The 12,809-nt window shown below is 37.5% G+C and overlaps 1 protein-coding gene across 1 annotated transcript; it reads left to right on the top strand.

Moving 5' to 3' along the window:
* The first annotated feature begins 8,987 nt into the window (after window positions 1-8,987).
* LOC109394098 (protein LMBR1L-like) lies at window positions 8,988-10,789 on the top strand. The gene has a single exon (XM_019663888.1). It carries the CDS (start codon window positions 9,183-9,185, stop codon window positions 10,266-10,268), a length of 1,086 nt encoding a protein of 361 aa, XP_019519433.1. The 5' UTR covers window positions 8,988-9,182; the 3' UTR covers window positions 10,269-10,789.
* The last annotated feature ends 2,020 nt before the right edge of the window (window positions 10,790-12,809 follow it).

Genomic DNA, 12,809 nt, shown 5'->3' on the forward strand with positions numbered 1-12,809 from the left:
CATAATTTTATTCTAAAATGTTTATCAACTAGTATATATAATATGACCCTACTTTTATAAAAATAAAAAGACCATATATATATTTGAAATTCTCTCTCTCTCTCTCTCTCTCTCTCTNCTCTCTCTCTCTCTCTCTCTCTCTCTCTCTCTCACACACACACACACACACACACACACACACACACACACACACACACACACACCCCATACTGGAAAGAAATCCTGCAATGTTAACAACTTCTATATCTATATCTATGTTCTGGGATTACTAAGAAGTTCAGGGGTGTCTTATCTATGCACCTTTCTCCATATTTGAAATTTTTACTCTAAATATTTGTTTGTGTAATAATCAGAAAAAGGAATAACTTTAAAACAAAAGTATGGCATACAATATTCACTTTATGTCTTGCCAGTGTGTACTAACCAGGAACTTCTACAGTTCCTCTGTAACCAAATGCAACTGATTAAAGTTGATGCTTGAGCAACATGGGAATGAACTGTGCAGGTCCACTTATATGTACATTTTTTTCAATTAATACCTAACAGTACTGTAAATGTATTTTTCTTATGATTTTCTTAATAACATTTTTGTTTCTCTAGCTTACTTTATTATAAGAATCTGGTACATAATACATATAACATACAAAGTATGTGTTAACTGTTTTATGTTTACAGTAAGGTGTCCAGTCAATAGTAGGCAATTAGTAGTTAAATTTTGGGGGAGTCAAAAGTTATGCATAGAGTTTTGACTGCGAGGGGAGTCAGTACCCCTAACCTCCATGTTGTTCAATGGTCAACTGTATTTAATCTCAGAATTGTAGGCTCAGAACCTAATCTTCTAGAAAATGGAGCCAAATACAGCATAGATGCAGGAGTAGGTGTTAACCAGTATGATAATGAAGTTAAGCATTAGGGTGCAAAGGCAGAGAAACTTTGCTTTTAAGCCCTAGCTTCAGCAATGATTAGTCATGTAGACTAGATAAAATTATTTTTCTTTCCTAAGCCTCAATTTTCCCTATCTTTACAATGGGGCTGTTGCATAGCCCATTGGGTTGTGAAAATTAAATGACATTATATGGTAAAGCATTTAGCCTAGTGCCTAGGAAATAGTAAGTGCTGAATACATGCGAGCTACTGGTTATTATTAACTGTATTTACTTGCTACTCTTGATTTCTTATTTCCCTGTATACCCTCATTGTACTCTAGCACAATGTCATTACACATAGTAGGAACTGAACAAAATTATGTTTTAATCAACCATAGAAAGGCAATACCATGTGTTAAAAAAAAACTTGCCTCAGAAACAAAATATGTGGACTCTCAACATCATATTTTCAGTTTGCTATGTGACCCTAGTCAAGTTATTTCTCATCTGTGGGCTTCAGTTTTACGTTCTTCTTTACTTTATAGTGAAGGCAGCAGGTAATATCAATAGAGGATTTTTTTAAAATTAGATTCAGACATACAAAAGAGCATATTGATTACACATTTACACCCCTCACAAAATGATAACCCCACCAAGTCTACTATCCATCTGACATCATACATAGCTATTACAACACCATCGAATATATTCCCTATGCTCTACTTTACATCCAGTGAATATACATATACATATATATGTATATCCATGTATATATTATTACAATTTTAATATAGTTTTTTCCTTTATTATATATACATTTTAATAAAGGAAAAATAACTGTTAAAATTGTAATACTCAATATATACTGATAATAAAAGATAAATACAAATCACGTTTGACTTCTGCTATTACAAGAGATGCTCAAAGTGGATACCATCAGTGTTAACTTTAATACAGATTTTTCCTTTCTTAAAATGTGTATACATTTTTTTACCCTCTGTATATACTTTTGGCTTTCAATATTATTTTATATTAGTTTCAAGTGTACAATGCAGTGATTAGGCATTTAAATACTATATGAAGTGATCACCCCAGGAAGTCTAGTACCCTACATAGTGTTTACAACATTATTGATTATATCCCCCATACTGTATTTCACATCCCCATCACTATTTTGTAACTACCAATTTGTACTTCCTTATTTCTTTACCTTTTTCACCCATGCCCCAAACCTCCTCACATCTAGCAACCATCAGTTTGTTCTCTGTACCTGTGACTTTATTTCTGTTTTGTTTGCACTTTATTCCGCTCTTCAGATTCCATATGTAAGTGAGATCATATGGTATTTGTCTTTCTCAGTCTGACTTATTTCACATAGCATAATATTCTCTAGGTCTATTCATGTTGTCACAAGTGATAAGATTCCATTATTTTTAATGGAAATTTATTGGGGTGACAATTGTTAGTAAAATTACATAGGTTTATTTATTTATTTATTTATTTATTTATTTATTTAGGTGTACAATTCTGTAATACATCATCTATACATCACATTGTGTGTTCACCACCCAGAGTCAGTTGTCCTTCCATCATCATATATTTGATTACTTTTACCCTTATCTACCACAACCCCCCTCCCCATCCTCTGGTAACCACTAAACTATTGTCTGTGTCTATGGGTTTTTGTCTCTTCATTTGTTTGTCTTGTTCCTTTGTTGTTTTCAGTTTTATTTACCACATATCAGTGAAATCATATGGTTCTTAACTTTTTTCTGTCTGATTTATTTCGCTTAGCATTATAATCTCAAAATTCATTCATGATGTCAAAAATGGCACTATTTCATCTTTTGTGATGGCAGGATAGTATTCCATTGTGTATTTATACCATAACTTCTTTATGCAATCATCTATAGAAGGAAACTTTGGTTGTTTCCATGTGTTGTTCACAGTAAATAAAGCTGGAATGAACATCAGAGCACATATATCTTTATGGATATATGTTTTCAGATTTTTGGGGGGTAGATACCAAAGAGAGGGATTGCTGGGACAAATTTTTAATTTTCTGAGGAATCTCCACACTGCCTTCCATGGCGGCCGCACCAATCTGCATTCCCACCAACAGTGCATAAGGGTTCCTTATGATAAAGGGTTCCTTTATCTCCACAGCCTCTCCGAAACTTATTATTTGTCTTGTTGATGATAGCCATTCAAACCTGGCATGAGATGATATCTCATTGTGGTTTTCATTTGCATTTCTCTAATGATTAGTGATGTTGAGCATTTTTTCATGTGTCTATTGGCCATTTGCATGTCCTCTTTGAGAAGTATCTATTCAGGTCCTCTGCCCATTTTTAATTGGATTGTTTGGGTTTTTCTGTTGTTGAGTTATATCAGTTCCTTTTTATTTTGGATATTAGTCCCTTATCAGAGACATTGTTTGCAAAAATCTTCTCCCATTCGGTTGGTTGCCTCTTCATTTTGTCAATAGTTTCTTTTGCTGCGCAGATTTTTAGTTCGCTATAGTCCCATTCATTTATTTTAGCTTTTACTTCCCTTAACTTTGAGGTCAAATACATAAAATCCTCTTTCAACTCAAGGTCCATAAGTTTAGTACCTATGTTTTCTTGTATGCGGTTTATTGTTTCAGGTCTTATGTTTAGGTCTTTGATCTATTTTGAGTTAATTTTGCTACATGGTGACAGATAGCAGTCTAGTTTCATTCTTTTGCACATGACTTTCCAATTCTCCCAGCACCATTTACTGAAGAAGCTGTCTTTATTGTATGTTTTTGTTTCTTTGTCGAAAATTATCTGTCCATATTTATGTGGGTTAATTTCTGGATTCTTGGTTTTATTCCATTGGTCTGCGTGTCAATTGTTTTTGTGTATACCATACTGTTTTGCTTATTGTTGCTCTGTAGTACAAGCTGAAGTCAGGGACTGTGATACCTCCAGCATTGTTCATTTTTCTTAGGATTGGTTTGGCTATTCAGGATCTTTTGTGGTCTCATACAAATCTAACAATTTGTTCTATTTCTTTAAAAAATGCCATTGGGGTTTTGATGGGGATTGCATTAAATCTGTATATTTCTTTGGGTATCATGGCCATTTTAACTATGTTGATTCTTCCAACCCCTGAACACAGAATGTCTTTCCATTTCTTTGTGTCTTCTTCAATTTCTTTTAGAAATCTCTTATAGTTTTCAGTATATATGTGTTTCACATCCTTGGTTAAGTTTATTCCTAGATATTTTATTCTTTTTGTTGCAATTGCAAAAGGAATTGTTTTTTTATTATTTATTTTTCTGAGACTTGATTGTTAGTATATAAGAATGCAATGGACTTTTGTACATTGATTTTGTAGCCAGAAAATTAACTGTATTCATTTATTGTTTCTAAGAGCTTTGTTGTGGAGTCTTAGGGTTTTCTATACATAGCATCATGCCACCTGCAAAAAGTGACAATTTAACTTCTCCATTCCCTATTTGGATGCCTTTTATTTCTTTTTCTTGCCTGATTGCTCTGGCTTGGACTTCCAATACTATGTTGAAAAGCAGAGGTGATAGGGAACAGTCCTGTTGTGTTTCTGAATGTAGAGCAAAAGTTTCATTTTTCACCATTAATTATGATATTAGCTGGGGGTCTGTTTTTCAGTTAATTATGATTTTAACTGGGGGTTTGTCATATATGGCCTTTATTATGTTAAGCTATTTCCTTCTATACACATTATATTAAGTGTTTTAATCATAAATGGATGTCGTATCTTGTCAAAAGCTTTTTCTGCCTCTATTGACATAATCATAAGATTTTTGTTTTTTATTTTGTTAATGTAGTGTATCACATTGACCAATTTGCATATGTTGAACCATCCTTGTGCCCCTGGTGTGAACCCAACTTTGTTGTGATGTATAATCTTTTTAATGCATTGTTGCATTCAATTTGCTAGAATTTTGTTTAGGATTTTTGCATCTGTATTTATCAGAGATATTGGTCTGTAATTTTCTTTTTTGTGTGTTATCCTTACCAGGTTTTGGTATCAGGGTAATGTTGGCCTCATAAAATGAGTTAGGACATATTGCCTTTTATTCTGGTTTTTTTTGGAAGAGTTTGAGGAGGACAGGTGTTAGATCCTTTTTGAATGTTTGGTAGAATTTACTAGTGAAGCCATTTGGTTTTGGATTTTTGCTTTTGGGAAGGTTTCAGATGAGTGACTCAATTCGCTTACTGTTGATCTGTCTAGTAGGTTTTCCAAGTTTTCATGATTCAGCCTAGAAAGGTTATATGTTTCTAAGAACAAGTCCATTTCTTCTATGTTATTGAATTTGGCGGCATATAGCCCTGCGTAGTGTTCTTGGATAATTCTTTGTATTTCTGTGGCATCCGTGGTAAATTCCCCTCTTTTATTTCTGATTTTGTTTATTGGTGTCTTTTCTCTTTTTATCTTAGTGAGTCAAGCTAAGGTTTTCTCAATGTTATTAACCTTGTCAAAGAACCAGCTCTTCGTTGCATTAGTTTTTCTATTGCCTTTTGTTCTCTATTACATTTAGTTCTGTTCTGAGTTTAATTATTTAATTCCTTCTGCTGATTTGGGTTTCATTTGTTCTTATTTTTCTGGTTCCTTAAGGTGTAACATGAGATTATTTATCTGGGATTTTTCTTGTTTCTTGAGATTCTCCTGTAATTATATAAATTTCCCTCTTAAAACTGCTTTTGCTGCACCTCAAATGTTTGGTAGAATGTATGTTCATTCTCATTTGTTTCTATGTATCTTTATTAAATTATTTTTTATTGTGAAATACACATTTTTTAGAATTAGTTTCAGCTGTACAACACAGTGCAATAGTTACACTTTTTACCCCTAGAGGTGACAACCCCCCTCCCCCAATCCACCACCCCACTTCCCCCCCAATATCATACATATCTATTACAATTCCCTTGACTCCACTCCCACATTATACTCCAGGTCCCATGACTGTATATATATAGTTATATATAGTTATATAGTTATATAGTTATATAGTTATATAGTTATATATACACTTATAGTTAACATACAATATTATACAACATCAGCTTCAAGTGTACAGTGCAGTGATCAAGCCTCTGCCCCATCCATGATGCAGTCTCCCTAACTAGACATGTGACCATCTGACACCCTACAAATTATTTACAACATTATTAATTATATTCCTCGAACTGTCTTTCATGTCCCTGTGGCAATATTATAGTTATGTATTTATGCTGTCTAATCCCTTCCGTTTCTCCGTCATCCCCACCCCCTCCCAACTAACAGCCATCAGTTATTCCTCTATATCTCTGAGTGGAGTAATACTCCATTGTATAAAGTAACACAGTTTCTTAATCCAATCATCTACCGATGGGCATTTCAGTTGTTTCCAAGTCTTGGCTATTGTGAATAGCGCTGCAATAAACATAGGGGTACATATATTTTTTTGAATTAGCATCTTGGGTTTCTCTGGATAGATACCCAAAAGTGGAATTGCTGGGTCATATGGTAATTCCATTCTTAATTTTTTGAGGAAACTCCACGCTGTCTTCTATAGTGGCTGCACCAATCTGCATTCCCACCAACAGTGTATGAGGGTTCCTTTTTCTCCACAGCCTCTCCAGTACTTGTTATTATTTGTCTTGTTGATGATAGCCATTCCAACATGTGTGAGGTGATATCTCACTGTGGTTTTTATTTTCATTTATCTGATAATTAGTGATGTTGAGCATCTTTTCATATGTCTATAGGCCAACTGTATGTCTTCTTTGAAGGAATGTCTATTTAGGTCTTCTACCCATTTTTAAAATGGATCAAAGACCTAAACATAAGACCTGAAACAATTAAGTACATAGAAGAAAACATAGGTTTTAAACTTATGAACCTTGGATTCAAAGAGAACTTTATGAATTTGACCTCAATGGCAATGGGAGTAAAAGCTAAAATAAATGTATGGGACTATATCAAACTAAAAAGCTTCTGAACAGCAAAAGAAACCATCAACAAAATAAAAATACACCCAACCGAATGGGAGAAGAGTTTTGCAAACAACGCCTCCAATAAAGGGCTAATATAAAAAATATATAAGGAACCAATACAACTCAACAACAACAAAACAAACAGTCAAATTAAAAAATGGGTAGTGGACATGAAGAGACAGTTTATTTTTGTATAGTATAATATATCCATTAACAAAATATGAAGCTTTATTTTTACCACATTTCTCATTTAACCTTTACACTAGAGTTAAAAGTGATTTATACACCATCATTACAGTATTAGAGTATTATGAACTTGTGCATATATTTGCCTTTACCAGTAAATTTTATAATTTCATATGTTTTCTTTTTTAAGATTTTTATTAAAATATAGCTAACATACAATATTATATAAGTTTCAGGTGTACGCCATAGTTATTCAACATTTATATACCTAAGGAGGTGATCACCATAAGTCCAGCAACCATCTGCAACTGTACCACACTGTCACAAAATTATTTACTATATTTGCTATGCTGTATATGACATTCCAAATATTTATTTGTTTTATACCTGAAAATTTCAATCTCTTATTTCCCTATACCTTTTCCCCCAATTTTGAATTTTTCAAATGCATTTGATTTTCAATATTATTTTATATTAATTTCAGGAATATAGCATAGTGGTTAGACACTTATATAATTTAAGAAGTGTTCCCCCTGACTAGTCTAGTGCCTATCTGGTATTATGCATAGTTATTACCATATTATAGAATATATTCCCAATGCTTTACTTTACATCCCCATGTATACTATGTAACAACAAATTTGTTCTACTAAACACCTTCCAAGTTTCTACTCACTCTTGTCCTTTAGATTCCATATATAAGAGAAATCACATTGCATCTATCTTTGTCTGATATACTCCACTCAGCATAATACCCTACAGGTCTATATATGTTGTTGCAGATGGCAAGATTTCATTATTTTTTAAGGCTGAGTAATATTCCATTCTATATATGTCTCAACTCTTCTTTATCCACTCATCCATTCAGGGAGACCCAAGTTGCCTTCATATCTTGGCTATTGTAAATAATGCTGCAATGAATACATGAATGCAAATGATCACTGAAAGTAGTGTTTTGGATTTCTTTGGCTACATATCCAGAAGTGGGATTACTGGGTCCTTTTTTGTTTCTTGTTACAGCCTCTGTTTTAAAGTCTATTTTGTGTGGTATAAGTATTGCTATCCCAGCTTTTTAATTTTTTAATTTTTGTTTTAATGAAATATCTTTCTCCATCCCATTACTTTCTCTCTGTGTGTCTTTTGATGCAAAGTGAGTCTCTCGTAGACTGCATATGCATTGGTCTTCTTTTCTTATCCATTCAGCCACCCTGTGTCTTTTGATGAGAACATTTAATCCATTTATATTTAATGTAATTGTTGATAATGTAATTGTAGCTATTGCATATATACAGTCTTTTTTTTCTTTTAATTTTTATTATGCAATACACATTTTTTAGAATTAGTTTCAGCTGTACAACACAGTGCAATAGTTATACTTTTACCCCTAGAGGTGACAACCCCCCTCCCCCAATCTGCCACCCCACTTCACCCCAATATCATACATATCTATTACAATTCCCTTAACTCCACTCCCACACTATACTCCACGTCCCATGACTATCCGGCCGAGTGGCGCAATGGTTAAGAACTGGCTTGGGATGCCAGAGGGCCCCGGTTCGGATCCCACATATGAGGGCCAGTGACACTGCCCTCCACAGCTAAGATGCTGAACAACAGCTCAACCTGGAGCTAGGCTGCCATGTGTCGCTGACGACGGCATAGGCTGCAGTCCCTGTGGCAGTGGGTTGCCATGGGCTATCGTGTGTAGCCAGCAGCCAGCGTGAGCAGCCAGCAGCTGCAGTGAGCGGCCGTCCAGAAGCCAGAGACTGGTCTGCCTTGCCTGGGAAGAGCGCAATGATGGTGCCAACTTGGGTCAGTGAAGCAACGTCCTCCACAACTAGATTGAAGAACAGAATGACAGCAACTTGTCTGTTCCCCTTCCCCCAATTCCCCAGCACTGTTCCCATCTCCCCCAATTCCCCAATAAAAAAATCTTTAAAAAAAAAAAAAGATTGCGCTCGAGCTCTGCACCTTTACCCTGGCGGTTGCCCTGGGTGCTGTCCTGCTCCTGCCCTTCTCCATCATCAGCAATGAGGTGCTACTCTCACTGCCTTGGAACTACTACATCCAGTGGCTCAACGGCTCCCTCATCCATGGCCTCTGGAACCTCGTTTTTCTCTTCTCCAACCTGTCCCTTATCTTCCTCATGCCCTTTGCGTACTTCTTCACTGAGTCTGAGGGCTTTGCTGGCTCCAGAAAGGGTGTCCTGGGCCGGGTCTATGAGACGGTGGTAATGTTGATGCTCCTCACTCTGCTGGTGCTGGGTATGGTATGGGTGGCATCAGCCATTGTGGACAACAAGGCCAGCAGGGAGTCACTCTATGACTTCTGGGAGTACTACCTTCCCTACCTCTACTCTTACATCTCCTTCCTTGGGGTCCTGCTGCTCCTGGTGTGTACTCCGCTAGGTCTCACCCGCATGTTCTTGGCCACTGGGAAGCTGCTGGTCAAGCCCTGGCTGCTGGAAGACCTGGAGGAGCAACTGTACTGCTCAGTCTTTGAGGAAGCAGCTTTGACCCACAGGATTTGTAATCCCACCTCTTGCTGGCTGCCTTTGGACATGGAGCTGCTGCACAGACAGGTCCTGACTCTGCAGACACAGAGAGTTCTGCTGGAGAAGTGGCGGAAGGCTTCAGCCTGGCAGCAGAACCTGGGCTACCCGCTGGCCATGCTGTGTTTGCTGGTACTGACGGGCCTAGCTGTGCTCATTGTGGCCATCCACATCCTGGAGCTGCTCATCGATGAGGCTGCCATGCCCTGGGGCATGCAGGGTGCCTCCCTGGGCCAGGTCTCCTTCTCCAAGCTGGGCTCCTTTGGTGCCGTCATTCAAGTTGTACTCATCTTTTACCTGATGGTATCCTCAGTCGTGGGATTCTACAGCTCTCCACTCTTCCGGGGCCTGCGGCCCAGATGGCATGACACAGCCATGACACAGATAATTGGGAACTGTGTCTGTCTCCTGGTCCTAAGCTCAGCACTTCCTGTCTTCTCTCGAACTCTGGGGCTCACTTGCTTTGTCCTGCTGGGTGATTTTGGACGCTTCAACTGGCTGGGCAATTTCTACATCGTGTTCCTCTACAATGCAGGATTCACGGGCCTCACCACTCTCTGTCTGGTGAACACCTTCACTGCAGCTGTGCGGGCAGAGCTGATCAGGGCCTTTGGGCTAGACAGACTGCCATTGCCTGTCGCCGGTTTCCCCCGGGCATCTAGGAAGACTCAACACCAGTGACCTCCAGTTGGAGTTGGAAGGGAGAAAACTGGACAGTGCTATCTGCTGCCCAGGCCTGGAGGACCACCTGGGCGGGGTGATGGACCTTAGGACCAGGAAAGGGTTGGTGGTAGAGGGGAGATGAGCCATCTACACTGTTGCATAACATGAGCCAGAGTTTGGGACCAGGCTCCCCCTGCTTTTCCAGATTTAACTCTGAGACTCAGTATGGGGTGGGACTGGGTGACTGGGTCTGCCTCCTGGTCCCAAATCCGTTTACACATCAATCTGCCTCACTGCTTTTCTGGGCCATGCCCATATCCATGTTTACATGATTTGATGTGCAATAGGGTGGGGTGGGGACAGGGGAGGGACTGAAAAGGGGCAGAGTTGGGAGACAGATTGTCTCTACCTCTGGCCCAGAAGAACCTAAGCACTGTGCTATCCTGGAGGGGTTTTGGACCACCGGAGAGACAAGGGCATGGGGAGGAAAGAGCCACAACCATCAGCAATAAAGTTGATCCCAAGGTTTGCTTTGGTTTAAAAAAAAAAAGATATTGTATAAAGGGTTCCATACTATCCGTTGTTTCAGGCATTCACTGGGGGTCTTATCCCCCATGGATAAGGGAGACTACTGTATAATGCATTCACTATGATCTAATCACAAAGAAGATTTTAATGATATTATAAAGTCATATAACAGAGAACTGACACTGGCTTTTAGGATCAATTTTATCATGAGGAAGTGATGATGCTTAAACTAAGATTTGAAGAATATATGGGAGTTAACCAGGTAAAGGGGTGAGAGTAGAATATTCAAGTTAGTAATACCAGGATGCTTCAAGATCCTGTGATGAGAGGAATTAAAATTTGATAAACAGGTATGGCAGGAAAATTGCAAATAATGGAGTATGATAGTGTTCTAAAATGCTGTTGGTGAAGTGAGAAAGGGCTAAACATTAAAGAATCTTATAGATTTATTCAAGTGTTATTTAGGAGAAGAGTTTTGCCTCTGTTTAGGATGTATGTGTCAAAGAGAATGCCTTCTAATAACAAAGCAAAACAGATAATTTACAAAATCATAACTTTTATTGAGTCCAGCAGAGAGATGAGGTCTCAAAGCAACTGGTTGAATGGAATTTGAAACAGTGTCAGGCGTCTCCAAGGAAGAACAGACTACCTGTACTCTTTCATCTTTGGCTGAGCATCGGAAGAAGTGGCTACCAAAACAGCAGATAAAAATAAATTATCTAAAATTGTAAACAATTCTTACATGATAAGGAGTTACATATCAGTTCGTAATAACTGGAGGCACCAGACACAAGGAAAATTTACATTCACCAGCAAGCCACTTCTACTGGTATCCATCAAGCTCTTGAGAAAAAGTGGGGCAAGACAGGAGACCAAAGAGTGTTGTCATTGGTCGCACACTGGTAGGAAACTCTGTACACATCTGTGGACATTTTACTTATAAAAAAACCACAAAATGCATTAACTTATTGGGGAGAAGTGAGGAATTCTCTTGGCCCCAGTAATCGGGCAAAATTCCACTTTTTCTTGGGAAGGTTAAAAGTAAAAGCTATCTGTCTTTAGGAAAAGAACTAAAAACCTTATTTTCTTAGGACCAGGGTCAAAATCTTTTGCTTCAAGGAGAGAAGCAAACATTATCTTCCCTTGGGGGAGATGCAGAAAAATACCCTTTGGCCTAAGGTTATGTGCCAATACAAAGTAGATACTTGCTACACAGGTAGAAAGTAAAAAAAAAAAAGAAATTATCTCCTAAAAAGACTTAAAAAAATTATTTCCTCACCAAGACCCAAGGCAGAAAAAAGGCAGTTTAACTGGCATATGACTAGAGGCAGATGTTAAGTCCCAGGCACACAGAAGATGCCTAAAATTGAGCTAAAGAAGGAGAAACAGGAATTTCTTCTGCCTACCATATAAGGCTGGCACTGAATAAAAACAGCAAAAGTCTACATTTGGGGCTATTTGGGAGCATTGTCAAGTGATATTTCTCTGTGGAACAGAAATCCAATGACTTCTGAAATCTAAGGTACAGTAAGAACATTGGAAAAACTCTTAAAGCTTAAGGTCTCACACGTAGTACAGGTTAACAGCATATCACTATTGGAGGAATTTGAAGTTTTTGATGCACTGAAGGTAAGAGCAGCAAAAATATAACCCCAAATAAACTCTATTCTTGACTAGATTGACTCAACCTCTCATCTCACTAATGACTTAACAAAAGAAAATACAGATCCATTTCTGGACATGAATACTATCCACATCTGGCTCTATTTTTGCTCTATACAACAAATGCAATATTTGATCAAAAAACATTGGACGCTTAAAATTACAATAAAAGAAACATTGTTAAGTTATAACCAATCAACAAAAATACACAGAGGTGAAAAATGTGTTGGAATAATGTGAGAGAAAATTACAATTATAATTTGTATATTAAATGATAAGATGGTGAAGATAAAAACATGCATAAAAAGATGGAACAATTTAGCAAAGTCATGGCATATAATTAAACCATGACGTGAAAATGCTATAAAT

The sequence above is a fragment of the Hipposideros armiger genome, unplaced genomic scaffold, assembly GCF_001890085.2.
Source record: "Hipposideros armiger isolate ML-2016 unplaced genomic scaffold, ASM189008v1 scaffold_409, whole genome shotgun sequence".
NCBI lineage: Eukaryota > Metazoa > Chordata > Mammalia > Chiroptera > Hipposideridae > Hipposideros > Hipposideros armiger.

Coding starts and splice junctions, on each gene's coding strand:
- LOC109394098 (XM_019663888.1), top strand. CDS start 9,183: ATGCCCTTTGCGTACTTCTTCACTGAGTCTGAGGGCTTTGCTGGCTCC.